The 20,889-nt window shown below is 40.2% G+C and overlaps 1 protein-coding gene across 1 annotated transcript in view; it reads left to right on the top strand.

Moving 5' to 3' along the window:
• The first annotated feature begins 2,744 nt into the window (after window positions 1-2,744).
• MROH2B (maestro heat like repeat family member 2B) overlaps window positions 2,745-20,889 on the top strand; it is a 63,594-nt gene continuing 45,449 nt past the window's right edge. Inside the window, exons 1-13 of the mRNA XM_063087337.1 lie at window positions 2,745-2,772; window positions 3,915-3,976; window positions 6,646-6,756; window positions 8,079-8,238; window positions 8,891-8,989; window positions 11,679-11,833; window positions 14,725-14,865; window positions 15,238-15,330; window positions 15,422-15,491; window positions 16,766-16,879; window positions 17,785-17,858; window positions 19,560-19,682; window positions 20,592-20,705. Of these exons, the coding sequence (XP_062943407.1) occupies window positions 2,745-2,772; window positions 3,915-3,976; window positions 6,646-6,756; window positions 8,079-8,238; window positions 8,891-8,989; window positions 11,679-11,833; window positions 14,725-14,865; window positions 15,238-15,330; window positions 15,422-15,491; window positions 16,766-16,879; window positions 17,785-17,858; window positions 19,560-19,682; window positions 20,592-20,705 (1,344 nt within the window). The remainder of the gene's footprint in view (window positions 2,773-3,914; window positions 3,977-6,645; window positions 6,757-8,078; window positions 8,239-8,890; window positions 8,990-11,678; window positions 11,834-14,724; window positions 14,866-15,237; window positions 15,331-15,421; window positions 15,492-16,765; window positions 16,880-17,784; window positions 17,859-19,559; window positions 19,683-20,591; window positions 20,706-20,889) is intronic.

The raw sequence follows: 20,889 nt of genomic DNA, 5'->3' as shown, positions 1-20,889 counted from the left end.
GCAAATGGGCTCAGTGATGGCCGAGCAGGGCGGAGCTGCCCGCACCTGGGAAAATGGAGGCAGCACCGGGGCGGTGAGTGGCCTGGTGGTGCAGGCGGTAGCCGCGTGGGCATCCACCCCCCAAACAGAGCTGTGCCAGGGATCACTCACAGTGCTGTGCCAGGTCGGGCGCTCGCTGTGTCTCTGGTTTGTCGCCTTCCGTGTTCTCGGCGCTGCCGCCTTGGGCTGTTCAGTCGCGGCGTGGCTCGGGCGCTCCCAGGAGTCTTCTTTAATGCCGGTCTGAAACCTCGAATCCTGAATAGGGCAGCTGGCCGCCTTCAGCGCGGCCCCAGCCTCCGGGATCCTGGCTGCATCCACAGCAGCCCTGGCGCCGTGTTCCCTGTTTCAAGACTCGCTTTTGCAGCTAAGAATCAGTTCTTTTCCTGCTCCACACTTCAAAGCTGTTGCCTGTAAATGAGGCAGCCTCTCCTGCCGGGGGCAAAGTGGCGTTGAGCCCCCACGACCGGCCACCAGCAGCTGTAGTCCTCCCTTAAGAGATGGTGAGAGGAAGGTCCACAAATTTCCCAGCTGCCTGAGGCCCAGTGGCCGCCTTTTACACCTCAGCTACTCCGCACCAGCCGCCGCAGCCGCCGCCATCTTGAAACTCCAGGAGACTTAGATTTTGAAGCAGCTTTCTCAGTGCAGGCAGGGCTAAATTCTTCCCTTCTCAGAAGATGCGATTTCCACACCGGGCTCTCAGGGATTTGAGTTGTAACACGCGTGATGAATGGACTTGCCATTTGACACTCCACATGGGGAACATGCCACGATTTGGTCAAGATGCTGGCTGAGGCAGCATAGAGTATGTGCCGTGGGTTCTGAGCCACTACAGGTTCCACAAAGGCTCACAGAATGTGGGAGCCAGAGGAAAGTTCAGAGGTCATCTTGTTTTATATCTTCCTGGATGAGGAAGTCCAAGTCCATGAATATTGAGTGACTTGCTTACATTCAAACAAAACTGGTTAGTATGCTTCTTAGACTTTAATGAACCTAAGAATCAACTGGGGGACTCACTGCAAATATAGATTCTAATTTATGAAGTCTGAGGTGGAGCCTGGGAATTGATATTTTAACCAAGGACAAGGTCCAGAGTTATATCCCTGTTACCAGCCAGCCACCAAAAATAAATAAATTTTTAAAAATAAATAAGTAAATAATGATAGCAGGTGAATCCCATGGACAAGACTCTTGAGAAAAAGTAATGCTGACTTGGAAAGCTGAAAATGACCTTAATCACTAGCCTGCTGAGGACCTCTGTGATAGATATGGTGCAAACTGTCTATGAGAACAGTGATGAATTCAAAGGTTAGGTGGAAGCACTGGACCTTTGAATCTGAGAAAAGCTTCACTAATTGATGGAGTTTGGATGTGTTGTCCCCTCCAAAACACATGTGGAAATTTGATCTCCAATGTGACAGTGTTGGAAACTGATTGAGTCATGGGGGCGGATCCCTCATGAATTGATTAGTGCTCTCCCTGGGGGTGGAGGGGTAGTGAGTGAGTTCTCACTCTATTAGTTCCCATGAGACCTGATTGTTTAAAGAACCCTGGCACCTTCTTCTCTCTCTTGCTTCCTCTCGCCATGTGATCTGCTTGAACCCACCGGCTGCCTGCCACTTTCTGCAATGATTAGAAGCAGCCTGAGGCCCATGCCAGATGCAGCTGTCCCATAATCATAAGCCAAATAAACCCCTCTTCTTTATAAATTACCCAGTCTCAGGTATTTCTGTTATAGCAACACAGAACGGACTAAAACACTAATGAAGAGAAGATAGCCAGAGAAGCAGCAGTAGTGAGAATTGTCAGGAGCCCCTCTCCTCGGCCCCTTTCACATCGAGCCCTATAGACTGCTAGTCCCCCTTCTCATTCTCTATCACCTGCCATATTATCATACAGTCTGGATGTATATTGGAGACTGTGATCCTATAGATTTAGGGTTGGGGGGCACTGGGACTGGATTTGGGTCCATGCTAATAAAGTTGAAGGCATTATGGCCAAGAGGCCTAGATAAAAATGACTTGGGAACAAGAAAATTAAAAAAAAAAAAAAAAAAAAAAAAAAACAGAGTCAGAGAAAAAGCCTGAGCCTGGGATGAGGCCCAGATGCTGACAAGTCAGCAAGGGAGGAGGAGGGAGGCAGGCAGAGAAGGCTTGGCTTTGCTGCTGTCAGTTGGATGTTCCATTCAACTGCCCTGATGGGCATTCCGGTCCACTGAGCATGCCCGGTTTGTGTGACTTTCACCAAGTACAACAATCAACAAGATCACCAAAAAGGCTTACCAACATCAGGCCAGTAAAGTGACCACTGAATGCCATTCCCAGATCTGTGATCAATGGACCCACGTTAAGGGAGAGGATCTCACTTGGTCAACGACAATGGTTTGAGTCCCAATCTCTAATTTCTTCCTTCTCTGGTCTCCACCAAAGGGACAATATTCAGTGAGATGCAGCCATTTTGTTGGTCAGCGGGAGCTCAGAAGCAAGAAAATGTCGTAGTGGTAGAACACAGCATCATTCTCCTCAACAGCAAACCCATCGCTGGAAGCTCCCACATCATTGTGTAATCAAGTGGAGGAGGGACATTCATTTAGAGGACCTTATGTCAACCTTGTATGAGAAACTTACCAACCTGCTTCTTTGATTTTTTTGCCCTACTATTTCTGATACTTAGGTGCTGTGTCTTAGAGAGCCAGAAACAGCCGAGACATGACTTGCAGCACAGAGGAACCCATAGGTAAGCATTATGGGATACTGAGGAGCTATGGATCGGCTGTGTGTTTTGTGTCTGTGTAACCATAAGCATATGTGGAGGCTGGGAGTGGTGTCACTGGGAGAGGTCTGTACACCTCAAAGGCTTTATGAAATGGTATGCTAAAGAAAGATTGTTTCTCTCTGCCATCCCTCTATTCCAAAATAATAAAATCATGCCATTTGTGAAGGACCAGTGACAGACTGTAAACCTGAGAGACGATTGTGCTTTGCCTTCTTTAAAAATTTACAGTCTACCTGAAGACAAAGTGCCTACATGTCAAAGAAAGGAAGCATCTTTAATTTTAAACACTGGAAGAGCCCTTTGAACGTATCATCCTCCAATTTTCAAGTATGGCTCCTTTCTGCTTTGCCAAAAACTTTGTACTTAAGGGGTATGTTGTTTGATTTAGAGGCTCATGGAAAATCCTCACCTCCAAAAGCATCTCTCCTACCAATTTGCCATGTGACCTGAAATTGCTCAATTCCTTTGACTTGAAATTTGTTCAGTTTTCTAGAGTGCTCTATTCAGAAACATGTATTCCTAGAAAGTGCAGATCAAAAATATATAGATCATTATCAGAAAAGAACAAGGTCTCATGAGCATGGGACCAGAAGCGGTACCTGGAAGGGACAGGAGGGTAGATGAAGAGAAAGAGGGTGTGGAAAAAGAAGATGGGGAGGTGCAAAGCGGGGAGGCCTGGAAAATAAACAGCCATATTGCACCACTGCCTCTGAATGCTCAAGTCAGGAGTGAGGGATTCTGCTTATTGCATCTAGAGCCGAGCATTGCTAGAGAGGATATGTAGGGCAATGCCCACTTGACTGGAGGAATAAACAGGAATCTAGCATCTCTTATTTTTCAAATTTAATTCAAGTTTTGAAAAAAATTACTGAGCATCTGCTATTTTCAAATATGTCAAGGATATGAAATATAGAATAAGACATAGTTCCTGTCATCGAAGAGCTAGCAGTCAGGAAAAATAGAGAGAGAGGAGGAGAGAGGGAGAGTGGGAGAGAGGGAAGGAAGGGAAGAGAGAGAGAATGAATTTTTTGTGACTGTTGCAAGTAATTAGCAGGAGGGCATTTCAGCACATATTTTAATCTTTCTTTTTCTGTGCATTTTAGAGATGTTTGGCGATATTAATCTTACTCTTGGCATGCTAAACAAGGAAGATAATATTAGCAAGGTAGGACAAATAGAGGAAAATCTCTCTCCCATTTACCTTTTCTAATCCAGTATCTTTCTTTGCCTCAGCTTCCTTATTTTTTGCTTCTTACATGGCATTAGATTTTTCAGAAAATGTAGTTGGAATGGAAGTCATTATAATGTTTAAACAATGATATTTAGCCTGTCAAGAATTGCAGTGTCCACTTCCACAAGCTAGAGAAAGAATGCCCTCTTTCATAACCTTATACAGGCAGATGTGAAAATAGAGGGACGTGAGATTTACAACCATGTGTATTAGAGCCTCCTCATTTATAATTTGAGGAAGCCTACATAATCCCAAAATGTCTCTTCTACTTAGTTATAATGCTATTTCACAAGTAGAAATTTATTTCTCTGAGAATTGAAGGATTTTCAGGCTTTAACAACCTTTTATAAATAACAATGACTATCCCTCATTGAACACTTATCTAGGAAGTAGAGTGTCAAATGTTTTCCAAACAATAGTCCATTGTACAATATTCCTTCTTCACAACAACTTTATGAGGTAGGTATAATTATTTCCATTTGACAGCTGAGAAAAATGAAGCACAGAGAAGTTACGAGACTTGCCCAACTAAGAACAGCAGGACTATATCCAAACACAAGCCCATCTGACTCCAAATAAATGCCCATAATCATTATTCAACGTTGCCTCCCAGTGAAGGACAGCGCCTACACTTGTTATCTCTTAATTCAGTGGTTCTCAGCCCTGACTGTATATTGGAATCCCCTAGAGAGTGCTGGGAAAATACCAGTGGCCAGGTCCCACCACAAGGGATTCTGATTGGGTCAATCTGTGAGGAGCCTGGGCATTTGAAGTTCACAGAAATGATCCTAACATTTAGGCATGGTTGAAAACCACTACGTTAATCTCTCAGTAGGAATTAACTTTCCCATAGAGCACCATTTCTCAAACACTGAGAATCACCTGGGGAATGATCTCTGAACCCCAGAAGTACTGAAGGATAATTTCCAGGGAAGGGACCAGAGAATATGACTTTTAACAGGCACTTCCAAATTATTTGTATGGTGGGTCACATACAAATATTAGGAAATAGCAATAGGGTTAGGAAATAACAATAGCCATCATAACCAGGAGGTTAAGGTGCCAACTAAGAGTCAGACTGCTAGGTTCAAAGTGCTGTGTCACCACTTAATACTAACCACACTAAGCTCTCTGTGACTCAATTTTCTAATCTATAAAATAAGTAGATTAGTGGTGCCTAACTGAGAGGTTTGTTTGCATTAATGACATGTTCCAGTTTATTTGTCAGTTTTTGATGATTATCACAAAATTCATGGAACTGGGTAATTTGTAAGAAAATGAAATTTATTGTTTACAGTTTCTGAAGTTAGGAAGTCCAAAGTCCATCTGGTGGTGGCAACAGTGACCCAGTGGTCTCACATTGCAAGATGGTGGAAGCAGAGAGAGCAGAGAGAGCATAATCTCCTCATTCACTCTCTTTTTAAAGCCCTCAGAACCACACCCCTGACCACCATTTTTAATCCGTTCATTACAGCATGGTCCTACAATCTAATCACCTCTTCAAGGCTCAACCTTTCCATTAGCATAATAGGATTTCCCACCCTCTTAACAGTCACCATGGGGTCACTTTGGGGTCAGCAGGAGCATTGATTAAATTTACCTAGATCACCATCACCAAAAGCAGAAATCCCTCTCAATATCTCCAATATCAAAGTTTCTAATACATAAAGCTTGAGGGGTACAATTCAAGATTCAATGAGTTTTAGGGGAACATAATTCAGTCCGCTACCTCCAGATAAAGGGTCCAGCACAGCTCTAAGAACATGGTAAGGGCTCCATGATTGCTAGCTTTGCCAAGAGAGCAAAGCCTGCAGACAGCAGAGGAAGCACATGGAGCAAGAGGACTCAAAGAGACAGACAGGCAGGCTCTGAAAGTACTCACAGGGAAGAACACGAAGACAAACTGTAGCTTGTTCTCAAATTCTCCAAGGACCAGCCATGAGGAGTCATGCAAAGGAAGTTATTTCATACGTGGGTGCAGTACCTGGAGGTACATGTTGAGGCTGTTGGAGATTGCAGAACACCAGTCTCTCTTTCATCTTCCAGAAGACGTGTAGCCACCTACAAGATTTAGAAGAGCCCTCACGTGTAGCATCTAGTGAAGCCACATGAGTCCTGAAGGCTGCATCTCTGTCCAAAAGGATTCACCATCTCCTCTCTGCAGAGGAATGAGTGAAACAGGGGCCTATAAATCTCCTATAAAATCCAGTTCTATAGCTTAGCAGCCGTTTTGGGAATGACAGTGTATTACTCAGTAGTAAGAACAGCAATTAGGGACAAGCACTTCCGTTGCCCTGAGTGCAATGTAGTAATGATTTTCAAGAGACTTTGATATGCCTCGGAGTCTGCTCCTGCCTTTAATTAGATCTTGACATAAAAATGTAGTCGGATTAAAATAGTTTTTAGAATTAACTGTGTTCTGCATATAAGCCTTTGACCCCGAAAGATGTAAATTATGTTTGCGAAGCCTTGATTAAGATATCTAAAATTCACTGTGTAGTGAAGATACATTGCTTACTTTAATAGTGTTATTCATTTGGACTTCATCTGATTCCTTTATTTTTGCAACGCAAATTTCTGTGTATACCCTTGTATGTTCACAGGAAGACATTTACAGTCATCTCGCTTCTATTATTCAGAATACTAACATCTTGGATGATGCAATTGTCCAACGGTTGATTTATTATGCTTCTAAGGACATGAGAGACGACAATGTAAGTTTGGTTCTTGAATCAGCATCAGGGCCTCCAGCAGGGTCTTTAAGTGACCCAACTGCACTCATGGGGATGTCCATAAGATTTTTTGCACTGCTGCCAGGACCACAAATCACTTTTATTTTCCTTCATGGTAACTTGGATACAGTTATTGTATCAGTTATTTACCTCTTTGCAGACGAAGAAACTGAGGCAAAGCTAAAAAAGACTTTAGAGGTCACACTATCCACCCTCCTTTTAGATGAGGAAGTAGGTACTTAGATTTATTTTTTTCAAACACAGCTATCTATTGACAGAACATGTTACTAGAACCAGGTTTTTTGGCTCTTGTATGACTTATTATCTCTTTACATGCCTACTTATTTTGGATTGTCTAGTAGACATTGCAGCAAAAAAAAAAAAAAAAAAAAGAATTATTTGGAGAAATTATTTGATTTCTAAGATGATATTATTTTCTTCCAGAAAGAAATTTTGCTTGTTCTTTCCAAGAACACTAACAATCTATGATCACTCTCAGGGCTTGAAATTTCTGGGCCAATTCTGTGACTCAGAATTGAACTGAAGTTCATGTGAGAGCCGATTTAACCTTCTACCTAAATGCAGCCCTTTGGGGTCTTAGCCCAAAAGATTGGAGGTGAGACAACAAGTGTCTCACCACTGTTTGGCCCTGAACTCTGACTATAGCCCCAAGATGCTGCAATGCAGCCTCAGATGTAGGGTTTATTTCTCTGGATTCCCAGTCTCTCAAGATCTCAACTCAATAATTCACTTCATTCTATATTGTGAGCTCTTTGATGCTTTCATGAGAATATTTATTAAATATCTTGTTCAGATATTTTTATTTTTATCAGAAGGAGGGCTGATTAAATTTACCTAGATCACCATCACCAAAAGCAGAAGTCCCTCCCAATATCTCCAATATCAAAGATAATTACACCAGGATAACAACAAAACCAAATCTTTTGACTCCTAGCCCATTTCCTTTCACTATCCATTTTAATCTTTCAACCACAGTAAATCATATCACTTAAACATAAAACATAAATCTTATGTTCATGGTATCCGATCAATTAGTAAGAAAACACCTGTTGACCCCAAGTTTACAAGAACCCTATTAAAATCATTTAAGTGAATTCAATTTACCTCTGCTTTCCCAGCTACTGACACTTACTCGAGAGTCTTTTGCCATGATTTATAACAGCATATTCTCCCGCTATCCCAAAGTCAGGGGAACTTTTAAATATTATGTAGACTCTTTCTCTTATGAAGACTCATACTGCTCTTCCTCTAGTTGTTATTGTCATTTTTCTTTTCCTCCTTAGATTCTCAGAGAAATCAGAATGTTAGCTGGTGAGGTTCTGGTGTCTCTTGCTGCACATGATTTCAACTCTGTGATGTATGAAGTACAAAGTAACTTCAGGATCCTAGAGCTACCAAATGAATTTGTTGTGCTAACCCTAGCTGAACTGGCAACAAGCTATGGTATTGGGGGAATACTCACCACGTTTTCTCTGGGAAACAACCACCCTTGACTAATTGTCTAAAACACAAGGAGGAGCGAGCAAATGGCAGAAAGGAGAGCATCTTTACCTTCTGCTCTACTAAAGAATATTGACAGAAGGAAGTGGGCAGCTGTTTATAAGCACATTAGCCTGCTGACCAGCCATGAGTCCAGACTGCTCTGAATTTTACCAGACTCTCTCCCGTCCTCATCTTCCCCTTTATCTTCCTTTGTGTTTGCAGAAGCACATTTTCCATATGGCAAATTCTGCAAACTACTGAACACTTACATGAAGTAAGGTTCTCTACCACCTGTTCCTATACTACTTTATTGAACAGATATTTATTGAGCACCTAATACATCTAATACTAGGCCTTATGGACACAGGCAAGGTCTGGTGGGAGAGAATGACATTAAGGAAATAATTATCCAAATACGCAATTGCCACTAAACAGGAGGTACAGGTGGCTGTATGGCTAGTACCTTATTTGAAATCAACCATGCCTTGATTCTCTAACCACAGCCTGGCATTAAGGTAGGGGCGGGGCGGGACGGAGGAGATCATCTTCCTGCTGCCCCTCGTCTATCTCCTCCATGCAGCCCTGAAATGCTTATTTGTGCCCCTCACTGCAGTGTCCCAGAGTATTCCCTTCATGATGATGACTCTGCTCACCATGCAAACCATGCTCAGGCTGGCCGAGGATGAAAGTATGAAGAGGACTTTCTGTACCGGTGGGTGTCCCTCTAATTTCCTCTTCACTTAAGACCAGACTACGAACTGTCTTATCAATTGAGCACTAGTCTTGTTTTTCCTTTCACTCCAGTCTTGTCTTTTCTAATAATAATAGCTACCACTTACTGAGCGCTTTTGCAGGGAGTTATCTCACTCAATCCTCACAGCAATTCTGCAAGGTAAATACACATAGTCCATTTTACAGGGGAGAAACTGGGGGTCATGAAAATTATGCAATGTTCCCAAGGTGGGGACACAGTCAGTGAGATGTAGAGGCATCCAAACCCGGGTCTCTATAAGCACCCAGTCTACTCTCTTTCCACTGCCCTGGATAGCCTCCAATTCTACTAGCTTCCTTCTTTAACCAGATCACACTTTCTCTGCAATAATTATGACAGCTTACCAGCTCTTAGCACTAGTAGGTTAAATTCTGTCACCTCATTAAAATGCAGCACTGCAATAACGATAAGTAAACAAAGTAATCAAAACACTAGCATCATAAAATCAACTAAAATAGGCATGTAAACTATGGTCACAAATCCCTTCTACCCAAATCCGAAAAACATCTACAGTAATTAAGAGTCTACAGAGAAGAATATGCCCTGGAATCCCTAGGGGGAAAAAAAAAAATTCAGTGCAGAGGGAGGCTTCTTGGATAAGTCTGGAGAGCTAGACTCTCATATCTGCTCAGTCACTGAGCCACCAGGTGACCCTGCCCTTCTCTCAGTACCAGTTTTACCTCTAAAAACATTAGAAGAAGTGATTGCTAAGATCTCTTCCACTCTATCATACCTTAACACTACTATTTTCTAATATTTAAAAGCCCATGCTGTCAGGATTGTCTTCTTTACCTATCAGCCAAGCTTCTTCTATTCCATTTCCTCTTGTCCTGTCCTCAATAAAGGTAACATTTTTATCTGATATATAGAGAGAACTCATTATATGCTGGACACTGTCCTGAATATTTTAAGATTATTATTTCATTTAACCCTCACTACAGCCCCATTAAGAGGGTGACATTTCTCCTCCATTTAACAGATGATAAAATCGAGGCTTAGAAAGGTTGAACAGCTTGTCTGAGGTCACACAGCTAGTATGTGCAACAGCCAAGGCTGTCACCTACATCAGTCTGACTCCAAGACCTGAACAACTACACTCGATTGACCCACTTGTCAATTCTTTTTACTATCCCTACTTTTATTGTCACTGATAACACTGTGTTCGTGCAAATAAACTTTGAAGCCTCTAATAGCATTTCTACCTCCAATATTAACAATCAAGAATGTAAAATAAAAACAAAATTGGAAATCAACATGCAATTAATAAGGGAATTCTCTGTCTTTGTATTATAACGTTATCTAAGTGCCCTTTGGTCCTAAAGCAACTTTTTGCCTGATTGTCACTAAAGAAAAGGTACAAAATGTAACGACCATCCGTACATCCATTTTGCCAGCCAGTCAGCCATAATCTAGTTGTTTGATCAATAAGCAAAAAAGTATACATTATGTTGGCTGCTTCAGATGCCATGAACTGACAAGACATCATCCCTTCTCTCGTGTTGCTTACAGGCCAGTGGGAGACACACACACAGGTATTATGATAAAGTGTAGCAGGAGATTCTCAAAGAAATCAGAAAGACTTTGGAGGGAGTGTGAATGAGCCAATAAACAGCCAGCTCTAAAACCAATATTCTCAGGGTCTTTTCCACAGTATTCTATGTATTCTGAGGTTTCCTTGAAGGAATGCATTATGAATTTTTTTATCATCTAATGAAATGGGTAGCATGAGGGCTTAAGGAAAAAATATTATTTTATGCATTCGATAGAAATGCACGTGGATTAGTGGCCCAAATGATATTTTTGCAAGGCTGATTTTCTTTTAATCTTATTGAAGTGAAATATAGATATAAAAACGTACAAATCAGAAGCATACAGGTTGATTAGTTATTATTGCAAAGCGAACTTATCCATGTGGCCACCACTTAGGTTAAGGAGTAAGACTTAACTAGTTCCCAGAAGCCCGCCTAAAGTTTCCTCCCGAGAGTAACCACAATCCCGACTTCTAAATCATTATTTCTTCCTGTTGATGAGATCCACACATGTTGTTTTGGGTAGCTGTAGTTCATTGCCATTTCTGTGTTCTATTACATGTTTGTACTGCAATTCATTTTTCCACTCTACCAAATATCTAAGAGATATTTGGACTATTTTCTGTTGGAAGCTATTACCAAAAGAAAGCTAATATAAACATTCTTGTACAAGATTTTTGGTGCCTATATGTGGGCATATCTAACGGCTGTACACCTAAGACTGGAATTGCTGGGTTGTATGAAAGGCATGTTCAACTTTGGTAGATAGTGCTAAAGAGTTTTCCAAAGTTTTTGCACCAATTTAACTCCCACCAGCAATATGTGAGAATACCAGCTGCACCTCTGTCTTGGCAACACTTAGCATTGACTGTATTAAATCCTAGCCATTCTGGAATGTATGCAGTAGTATCTCATTATTGTTTTAATTTGCATTTCACTAATGTGGCTGAACACTTTCTATATGTTTACTTGGTACAGTCATAAGATTGTATAGAAACGACCACACATTTGCTAATCATCAGTACTCTCTTCTCAAATTATTTTGTGGTCCTTCCCACCTTTTTATTTTCTCAGTCTGTGGTTGTGTTTTCTAAATGCAGCCCTTGAGAAGTTCAGCAAGGCCATTTACAAGTATGTCAACCACTGGAGAGACTTCCCTTACCCCAGATTGGATGCCAACCGACTTTCTGACAAGATCTTCATGCTGTTCCGGTATATAATGGAGAAATGGGCCCCCATGGCCTCACCTATGCATGTGAGTGGGGCCTCAGGGTGTCTTAAGCTGGATTTCCTTCCTTGCTGGTTGAAATTCCTGTTCTCTTCATGACATGATAATTAAGCTTAGTTCTTTTGGATGCTATTTTGGTTGGGATTTATGAGGTTTATCAAATCTATAATTTCTTCCACCTATTTTAAGTAATTTTTTATTTATTCTTTCAACTAATATTTATTGAATCCCCATGATATGTCAAACACTGTTCCAGATGCTGGGGATTTATCAGGGATTAAACAGACTAAAATCCTCACATTCATAAATCTGACATCCCAATGTGTGAAGAAAACAATAACATGATAAAATGAACAAAATATATAAAATGTTAGCTATTTCACATCTTATATATCATAACCCATATTTGAGCTGAGTCACTAATTAGGAAAAACAGCAGTCCACAGAAATTTCCTCTATGAATATCATGATTAAATAAAATAACACCCAAAGAAATGTATTTGGCTGCTTAAAATACTGCAGTGCCTTATAGAGAATAAATTATAAAGTGCATTCACCTATATAATTCCATCTTTGTCTTGCTTAATTGCTATTTTTTTTTTAAGTAGATAAAAATATATCCTATTTAGGTCTCTCACTGCTATATTTTAAAAGGCTCAATACTTAACCACCTTCTCTAGTTCAGTTTCTTTTCTACATTTTCAGTTTCTAAAGCATTTATTTTCTAACATCCTGGGGTGGTTAAATCATGGGCAAACATGGAACTTTTAAAATATCCTGTAGAAGTCTTTTCTTCAAGACATCTGAAAAACAAAATTCAATGCATCCACGTCATGGCTCCTCTCCTTACTTCCCACAGTAAGAGCCAGGCAAATAGACAAAAGGTACACACAGTGGCAAGGGAGCCCAGAGAGGGAAACGCTTACCTCCCCTGGCTGGGAAGGCTGCGACACTGGAACTGAGCCTTGCAGCCCATGAAGGTGCTCCCCTCAGGGAAGTTGCATTCCCTAAAGAGGGAACAAAACCTACTGGAGCATAGGCTGGAGATGGGATGACACGCACACTTGAGTGAGTGCAGTGGGAGAAGGAGAAGGGGAGAGGGGAAAGAAGATAAAAGGCAGAAAGAAATGAAACCAGAAAGGTGGCCTTGGCCACATAATGAAGAGCCTCAAATGCTACACAGGAGTCAGGACTGGATCTTTTTGTGTGTCTTATTTTTTTGTTTAGTTTTGTTTTTTAAGAAATGAAAAACTTTTGAAGGGTTTTAAGCAAGGATTTGAGTACTAGGAAAATCATTCTGATATCAACATTCAAAATGAATAGGATTTAGGGGTGAACTAAGACAAGACTATCATTCAGGAGGCTATAGAAATATTCCAGGTCATAAATGGTGAGGGGATCAATTAATGTGGTGTCAGTGGTACTAATCAGTGGAGTCAGATGCTGAAGGATAGAATCAACTGGACTAGGCAGCAACTGGATCTTTATAATGAGGAAATGGAGGCACCTGGGATGATTCCTAGATTTCTGACTTGAGTGATCTTGGCATCATTAATTTGGAGGAGAAAAAGAGCAGGAATAACAAATTTGGGGCAGTTTAACATAGACATTTTGACTTAAACACTTAAGGGGTTAACATTCACATGATACATTCACGTGGAGATATTAGTAGGTTTGTGGGTATTCAGGATTGGAGTTATGAAGAAAAAGAAAAACTGGATATAGAGGCTTGGGTACCGTTATTATGTGTGACAACTGAATAAATGGTTTTGGATAGAGTTGTTCAAAGAGTATGGTAGGGAAGTGCCAAAAGTAGAGTTCTCAGGGGGCATCAGTATTAAGGGGAAAGAAAAGGAAGAAGAACCCATGGTGGGGAATTGGGAATGTGCTACTAAAAACGTAGGAGAACCAAGTAGAATGAGATCTTAGCGACTAAGAAGAAATTTTCAAAAAGCAAAGAAAGATGTACAGAGTCCACTGTTACAGTACTCAAACGAGAACCATCTTGAAAAGAGTCCACTGCAGGGAAATGTGTAGCAGAAGAAGCACCCAGCTGACACAGTCTTGAGAGGAATAACTGGTCGTTGTCGTCAGCCACTAAGTTTTAAGGTCATTTGTTGTACGGCAAAATTTAGCTGATAAAAAAAAAAAAATGTCATACAATACTACATACAAAAAGCTGACTATAGAACTATATATTAGAGTGGTGTCAATTTTTAGGAAATTATAATACATAGAAAAAAAGGTAGAAAAGAATCAGTCTAAGTAAAATATATCAAGCAGTTCTCATATATGAGTACTGCAGGTAATATGTTTTTTTCCATCATAATAATTTGTGACTTCTAAATTTTTATAATCAACATAGATTACATTGATATTTTATACCCTGGAAGTTATTTGTTTTCTGTGTCAAATGGAAACCAGATTATAGTGGATCAAGGGGCAAATGGGAGGTGAGAATTGAAGACAGAAATGTAGACCACTCCTTCAAAAAGCTTTGCTCCAAGAGAAAGAGAAGAGGAACAGAACAGGGCAGCGACAGTACAGGGGGTCAAGGTGATGTGGAATCAATGGATGATTTTTAATATGAGAGAAATTTTTAACTCATTAATACATCAAAAGAAAGTGACTACTAGAGAAAAGTTAAAGAAGTAAGACAGAGGGTAAGCACTGAAACAATTATCAATATAGATATGGATGTAGATATAAATACAACTGCCTCATGCAATGATTTTAACCTGAACATTTTTTAAAAGATTTTAAAGAACCTCTTCTGAACTGAAAACAGTAAGGAGTTGTTTTTTGTTTGTTTGTTTGTTTTTTGGTGGGGGGCTAATCTTAAGTTTCTGGTGCTCTGAGAAATGTATAAAAAAGCATAACCAAGTATTAAAACTATTATTTGTTTGCTGCCTGTCCAGACGTTGGTCATCATTAAGGCCCATGGCCCCACCGTGAGCCTACTGCTCCATCGGGAAGACTTCTGTGAATACGCCCTGAGCCAGGTAGCCTGGCTCCTGACCCAGTACAAAGACAGAGAGACTGATTTCCACATCACTCAGGTAACAGTCACACCATAAAGGAACTGAGTCAGAGAATCAATATGCAACCATTCTGGAGGATATTTAGTGTCAAAAGGGCCTTAGGAACTTAAATGCCTGTTTGGGTGGCTGAACTTAAATACTTCTTGGGGAATGTGAGGTAAAGAGGTTGTCATAGCTGGATGATACAAACTCCAGAAAGGATTAAGAATTTTCATTCCAAGCTGCTGTGGCACTGAACAAGGTAGAGGGGCTGGAATCATTAAAGAAAACGTGTAACTGCAGGAAGGTTATGGGCTCGTTCTTCTCATGGTACATAATTACTTGCATTCCACATCCTGTGCCTCTGCTCCATCGGCAGCCCCGACTAACCTGCCAAAGCTTCCATTCTAGAGTCTAAAACAAATACTGACCGCAGTCGTCCTTTATAACATCAGCCTTCCAAGGGGCTTGAGAAAATCCATCTTTATCAATTTACTCAGTCAGGTAAGAGGACCACGCTCTCAAGTCTGCTTGTTTCATTTTAACCAGTTTTCTCTTCTGAACATCTGCCAACTGCCTCTTCCATCCCGTTCAGATCTGCAGAGCTCCAGAGCCTCCAGCAAAGGAAAATGAAATCGAAGCTTCAAGCTGTTTCCTCATTCTAGGTAGGACCCAGCATCCGGAGGGTTTTTAGTAAAAACATCTCCAAATGATGATGATGACAATGGTAAAGGGTGTGCAACCTGTCTCATTAGTTACCGTCACACATACACACACAAAATTTTCCCTCAGCTCACAGTATTCTGTGCCTACCCCTCTCCGCACAAGTTCCCAACAGGAGCAGATAGGTAGAGTGACCGATCGTGCCAGGGTGCCTGGGACTGGGGGGATTCCAGAGAGAGACAATTTTCAGTTCTAAAACCAGAAGAGTCCCAGAAAACCAGGATTTGTTGCTAACTTGAAGGATGGGAAATTGCCTTTTTTTTTTTTTCTTTTTCTTGGTATTTGAGATTATTTGAAACTCTGTCCAAATCCAACGTCATCCTTTTTACTCCCTGTTCGTTTCTTGGTACTAAGCCTCTTTAGTCATCAGTCACTCCCTGTCTCTCTCTCCCTCCTTCACTGTCTCCCTTTTTTTCGTGCAGTTACCTCACAACCTCCTCCATCACCTGGTTAGAAAGTCTGACACAGGTTATATAGGAGGCACCAAGGTCCCACAGTCAGGATATAAGACTGTGCTCCAGCAGTCCCTGAGGACAAGGACAGCTGCAATCCAGTACCTCCCACCACAACTCTATGCTCTCTCAAATACGTCACTTCTCCTGTCTCTTTGCATACCTTTTCATTATGTTCTAATTCTCTCCTGACTGAGCCCTCTGTCTCTGTACTTTCCTCTTCTCCTTCCCTCCTCCAGCCTAATTAACTAATTCACTGTATCTTTGACAATTTCCAAAACAAACTGCTGTCCCCAAGCCAGGCACTGCCTCCCCCTTCCTGTTCCTGCCCCTGCAGGATTCAAGCTTCACAGCTGGTGAAGCATCACTCCAGTCACTGCCCACATAGCCACATGGTCTTCTTGCTGTGCCTCTGTGTCCCTTCTCCTTTTCTTATAAGGACACCAGTCATATTGAATTACAGCCCATTCTAAAGACCTCTTCTTTACTGGATTACATCTGCAATGATCCTAATTTCCAAATAAGGCCCCATTCACAGGTAAGAACAGAAGTGAGCCTAGGTATAAAAAGCTGTCTCAGTGACCGAAGGGCTTACTTAATTCTGTGAAATTGAAGAAGCACGGACATAAAAAAAAAAAGCCATTTACCAAATGACAAGTGACTTTGGCAGTCATCACGAGGAAATTCCCGTCTTCCCATACATGAAAATTTTGCCTAAGATGAAAATGAGTTCTTACAACACTAGTGTTTTCTTAAACCTGCAGCCCATTCCAACTCCGCAGACCTGGTGGAATTTTTTGATGAACAAATAAGAAGTAATAATGAAGCTATTCGAGTGGGAATCTTGGCTTTGTTAAGATCGGCTATCAATGCTGAGGGTAAGCAACAGGGATGAAGCCAGAGTAGTTTATTTCCTACCAAAAAACAAATTAAAACTTATAGGACTAATCCTATCCTATGTCTTTTGGATGTTTACATAACATCATATGCAAGTGGAACTGTCTTCTCAGTCTTGTACAATCTATTCCTTTTAAATAGGCATTTCCAGCTGCCTCTCCTCTTTCATGAAATTTATGGGGTGCACACAGCTGAGAAAGATGAGTAGAATTTTGACAATCAAATTTACAATTTAGAAAATCTAGTAGGTTAGTTAAATGGCCCAATACACAGGGGGTGAGTGGGAAGAGTGTGCAATTCTGCAGAGATTGGTACATTTAGAAAAGGGCATAATTTAATGAATTGCTTTATTTCATTAATTCCAAGAAGCACATATTTTCATAATATCTAATTCAGCTTATAATTGACAATATCTTTAATTATAATTACACACTATCTTTTCTTTTGGTGTAATATAAAATACTTTGGTGCATCATAAAATTGATGATATCTCAGATTCAATAAAATATAAGAATTCATTTTGCACAACATGATATAGTTTGTTTTTTAAAAAATTCAGTTAGCACTGTGATTAACTGAAGAATCAGAGGATTAGAAATCTGAAGCAATCTCACAAAATTTAGAGCTGATTCATTGGGCATGACATATTGAGCACACTGTGAAGTCTAACATTTTAAACAAGATGGAACAAATGTAATTGGAAATAAAGCTGTCAACATCCTTAAAGAGCTGGAAAAGAAGAGAGTAGAAGGGAACTGAATGACATAAGATGTTAAAGACAAGAGACTTTGCAGTCACATACCATAATTCTAATTAGTTTTCATCAGTCCTATAACATACTGTACTTCTACTAAGTCTGGCCTCCCAATTTCTCCCTGTCTTTCAGAGCCCAATTTCAGGGATCACATCACTTCTATTGAAAGAACAGTCAAAGTCGTCATGGGTGACCTCAGTATAAAAGTAAGAGAATAGGGACTTTTGTTTGGTTGATGGTAGCCTTATGAATAAATGAAGTGATTTTGATTCTTTAAGCATCTACTTATGAGACAGCTTTATGAAGAGCTCAGTGATCAATTCCATTTTTAAAAGAACTCTATTTTCCCAAATAGGTAAATTACATCAAGATTGAGTCCTAAAGTACATACAATTCAAAAGCTTCTCAGTGGAAAAAAGACTTCTGCCCAGCTCCTCACTATGCCAATCATCTTCAGATAGTTTAAAAATTAATTTTTAATTATAAAGATAATGTATCTTCCTCCAAAAAATAACTCCCGAACCTTGTTTTTAGTATAAATATACTATTTTCCAACCAGGGAGCACTAGAGAAAATCCTGTAATATAGCAGATTGCTCAATATTTCCAGATTATTTGATTAAAGTATTCCATGTTAGAAGATATACAACTTATGCTGAACAAATCAAGAAAAATCAGCAATTATTGCATTTTTTGTATAAAAAAACATATTTTGTTTGGAACAAAAACCCTATGCAGAAGTCAGTGAAGAGGTGAAAATTCCTTAGAGGTTTTGATCACCAATGACTATGTTTAAAATAACAAAAGCTTTGCAATAAATAACAATGCACTGATTTTATATATATATATGTGTATATATATATATATAAATTATGTGTGTGTGTGTGTATATATATATATATATATAAACATAAACAAAAAAATGAAAAAACCTGGCCCAGTAACTGATTGAACCAACAGAACAATTATGAGAAAAGTCTAGGATAGAATAAAATAACACAATACTTCAAGGAAGGCCAGCTCCCCACGCAAAAATAGAGAGAAGGTGTGCCTCTTTCCCGCTACTTAGGTAGCCTACTCAGTGCCTTTATGCTAATTGCTTTGGCCACCATATAGCTCTGCTTCCGTTTTATCCTTTTTCTCCCACCTTTTATCAAAAGACCCACTTACTAAGGGATTGGTTCGCACCTTTCCATCCTCCAGAGAAGCAATCTAAAAACCAAATTAAAATCAAATTATTAAAAATATTATAACACAAGTCCATAATCCTTCACTCCAATCCCTGGGGCCAGAGATATTTCAGAATTCACAATTTTTTAGATTTTAGAAAAATATTACTGTTACAGTAGCCCACAATCTAAATCTATTAATATTTCTGAAAATAATGTTTATCCACATTACATAGAATAAGCAAAGATAAAAATGTAGATAAATAAAAAGTAAAGATCAATTTATTAGTAAAATAGCTTTAAAACAGTTTTTTGCCACCAAATGAGTGGACACCAAATTTAAGAAACAAAATTCTAGTTTTGAGAGTTGTTTAGGTTTTGAAATTGCACATAAGTAGTTGTGAACCTGTAGCTCCATGTGCTATCTTTAACTGAGTATTCTCAAAGTGAGGTAGTGTTTTAGCTCAAAGTTATCAATATTTCATAATATTTAGTAATAGAGGATGTGTCCTTGGGAGCTGGGGAGTAAGATTTTGGCTAAGGAAGAGCATTTCTGTTGACTCTTTAATCATAACCATTAAGTCAGGTCTTGCTCTATCTATTTATAGTAACATTATTCAGTTTATACTCCTTTGTGAAAAGGTCCTCACTAAATGATCCATGAAGTTTACAGAATACAAAAGGTAAATTTCTGTTCTGCCAAACATAGTAAAATGTAGCAATTGCATTGATCTTCTAGGTAAGGAATTCTACCCTCCTCCTCATCCAAACCATGTGTGAAAAGTGCTACATCGAAGCGCGGGAAGGATGGCCATTGATTGATTATGTCTTCTCCCAGTTTTCAATGTCCAACAGGAATGTGGTATGAAGAGCTTCAGTTTTGAGGGCTGCACAGTAATAAGCACAGTTGACCTGGCCTCCAAAGGCTTGGGTTGGGGATAGCCTGGAGAGGGGCAGAGACAATGGATTGCTTTTGAAAAAACAAAAGAGACATCAATATTTTCTATGCTGGTGTCTTAGTCCACTCAGACCGCTATAACGAAATACCATAAACTGATGGCTTATAAACAACATACATCTATTTCTCACAGTACTGGAGGCTGGGAAGCCCAAGATTCAGCATCTGTAAGGGCCCACTTCCATGTAGATGGTGACTTCTCACTGTGTCCTCACACGGTGGAAGGGGCTAGGTAGCTCTTTGGGGTCTCTTTCATGAGGGCACTAATCCCAAATGTGAGAGCTCTAGCCTTAAAACCTAATCACTTCCCACAGCTTGCACCTCCTAATACGATCACCTTAGGGGTTAAGATTTCAGCATATGATTTTTGGGGGACATAAACATTCAGACCATAGCAACTGAGGTCAGCTTCCATTGGATGAATACACGGAATAACTTGCATAAGATCTCAGTGATCTTAGCAAATTAGTCACAATTGAAATTACAGTTCACTCCACTGGAAAGCAGTGTTTTGAAAACTTTTTCCCTGAGGAAAATGGTAACAGGCCTAAGGGAGAAGGACTATCTGCACTTCAAGGATCTTCAAATTTTTGTTTTTCTATTTTAACTAAAGGTGTGTTTTCCGGTCTATCCCTCTAATGGGCCCTTTCAAACAGGGATTAGATGTTGGAGACCAAGATCACTGGGTTCCATGAGCCCCTTCAGTGGAGTGACTGTGTCCTCCACTCCAGAGTCTAAGAAAACATCTGAGAAAGGTCAGAGGGGGCTAACATTGAGATTGTTAACAAGTCACCTGTTTCATATTTCTGAAAGGAGAAACCAGGGAAAGCTAACTCCCAAGAGGATGAAAAGGGAGAGATATCTGTCCGAGAAACAAGCCTCGAGGTCTTAAAAACCCTGGACCCACTGGTCATTGGAATGCCTCAGGTAAGGGGTCTTTTGTCACTATGTGCAGCTACTTTGATCACCTTCCTAAAGCTCTGTCCATTTAGAAGTAAAGACATGAGTTTGTACACCACGTGTCATCAGCTTTTTGATGTTCCGGCTGGAGGGAGTGTACTGCAAGGCTCAGTGCCCAGCACGTAGTGGTTCCTCAAAACAGATGCTGAAT

This window comes from Cynocephalus volans, chromosome 2, assembly GCF_027409185.1.
Source record: "Cynocephalus volans isolate mCynVol1 chromosome 2, mCynVol1.pri, whole genome shotgun sequence".
Taxonomy (NCBI): Eukaryota; Metazoa; Chordata; class Mammalia; order Dermoptera; family Cynocephalidae; genus Cynocephalus; species Cynocephalus volans.
Note: the sequence above shows the minus strand (reverse complement) of the source record. Positions and strands in the feature narration are given on the sequence as shown.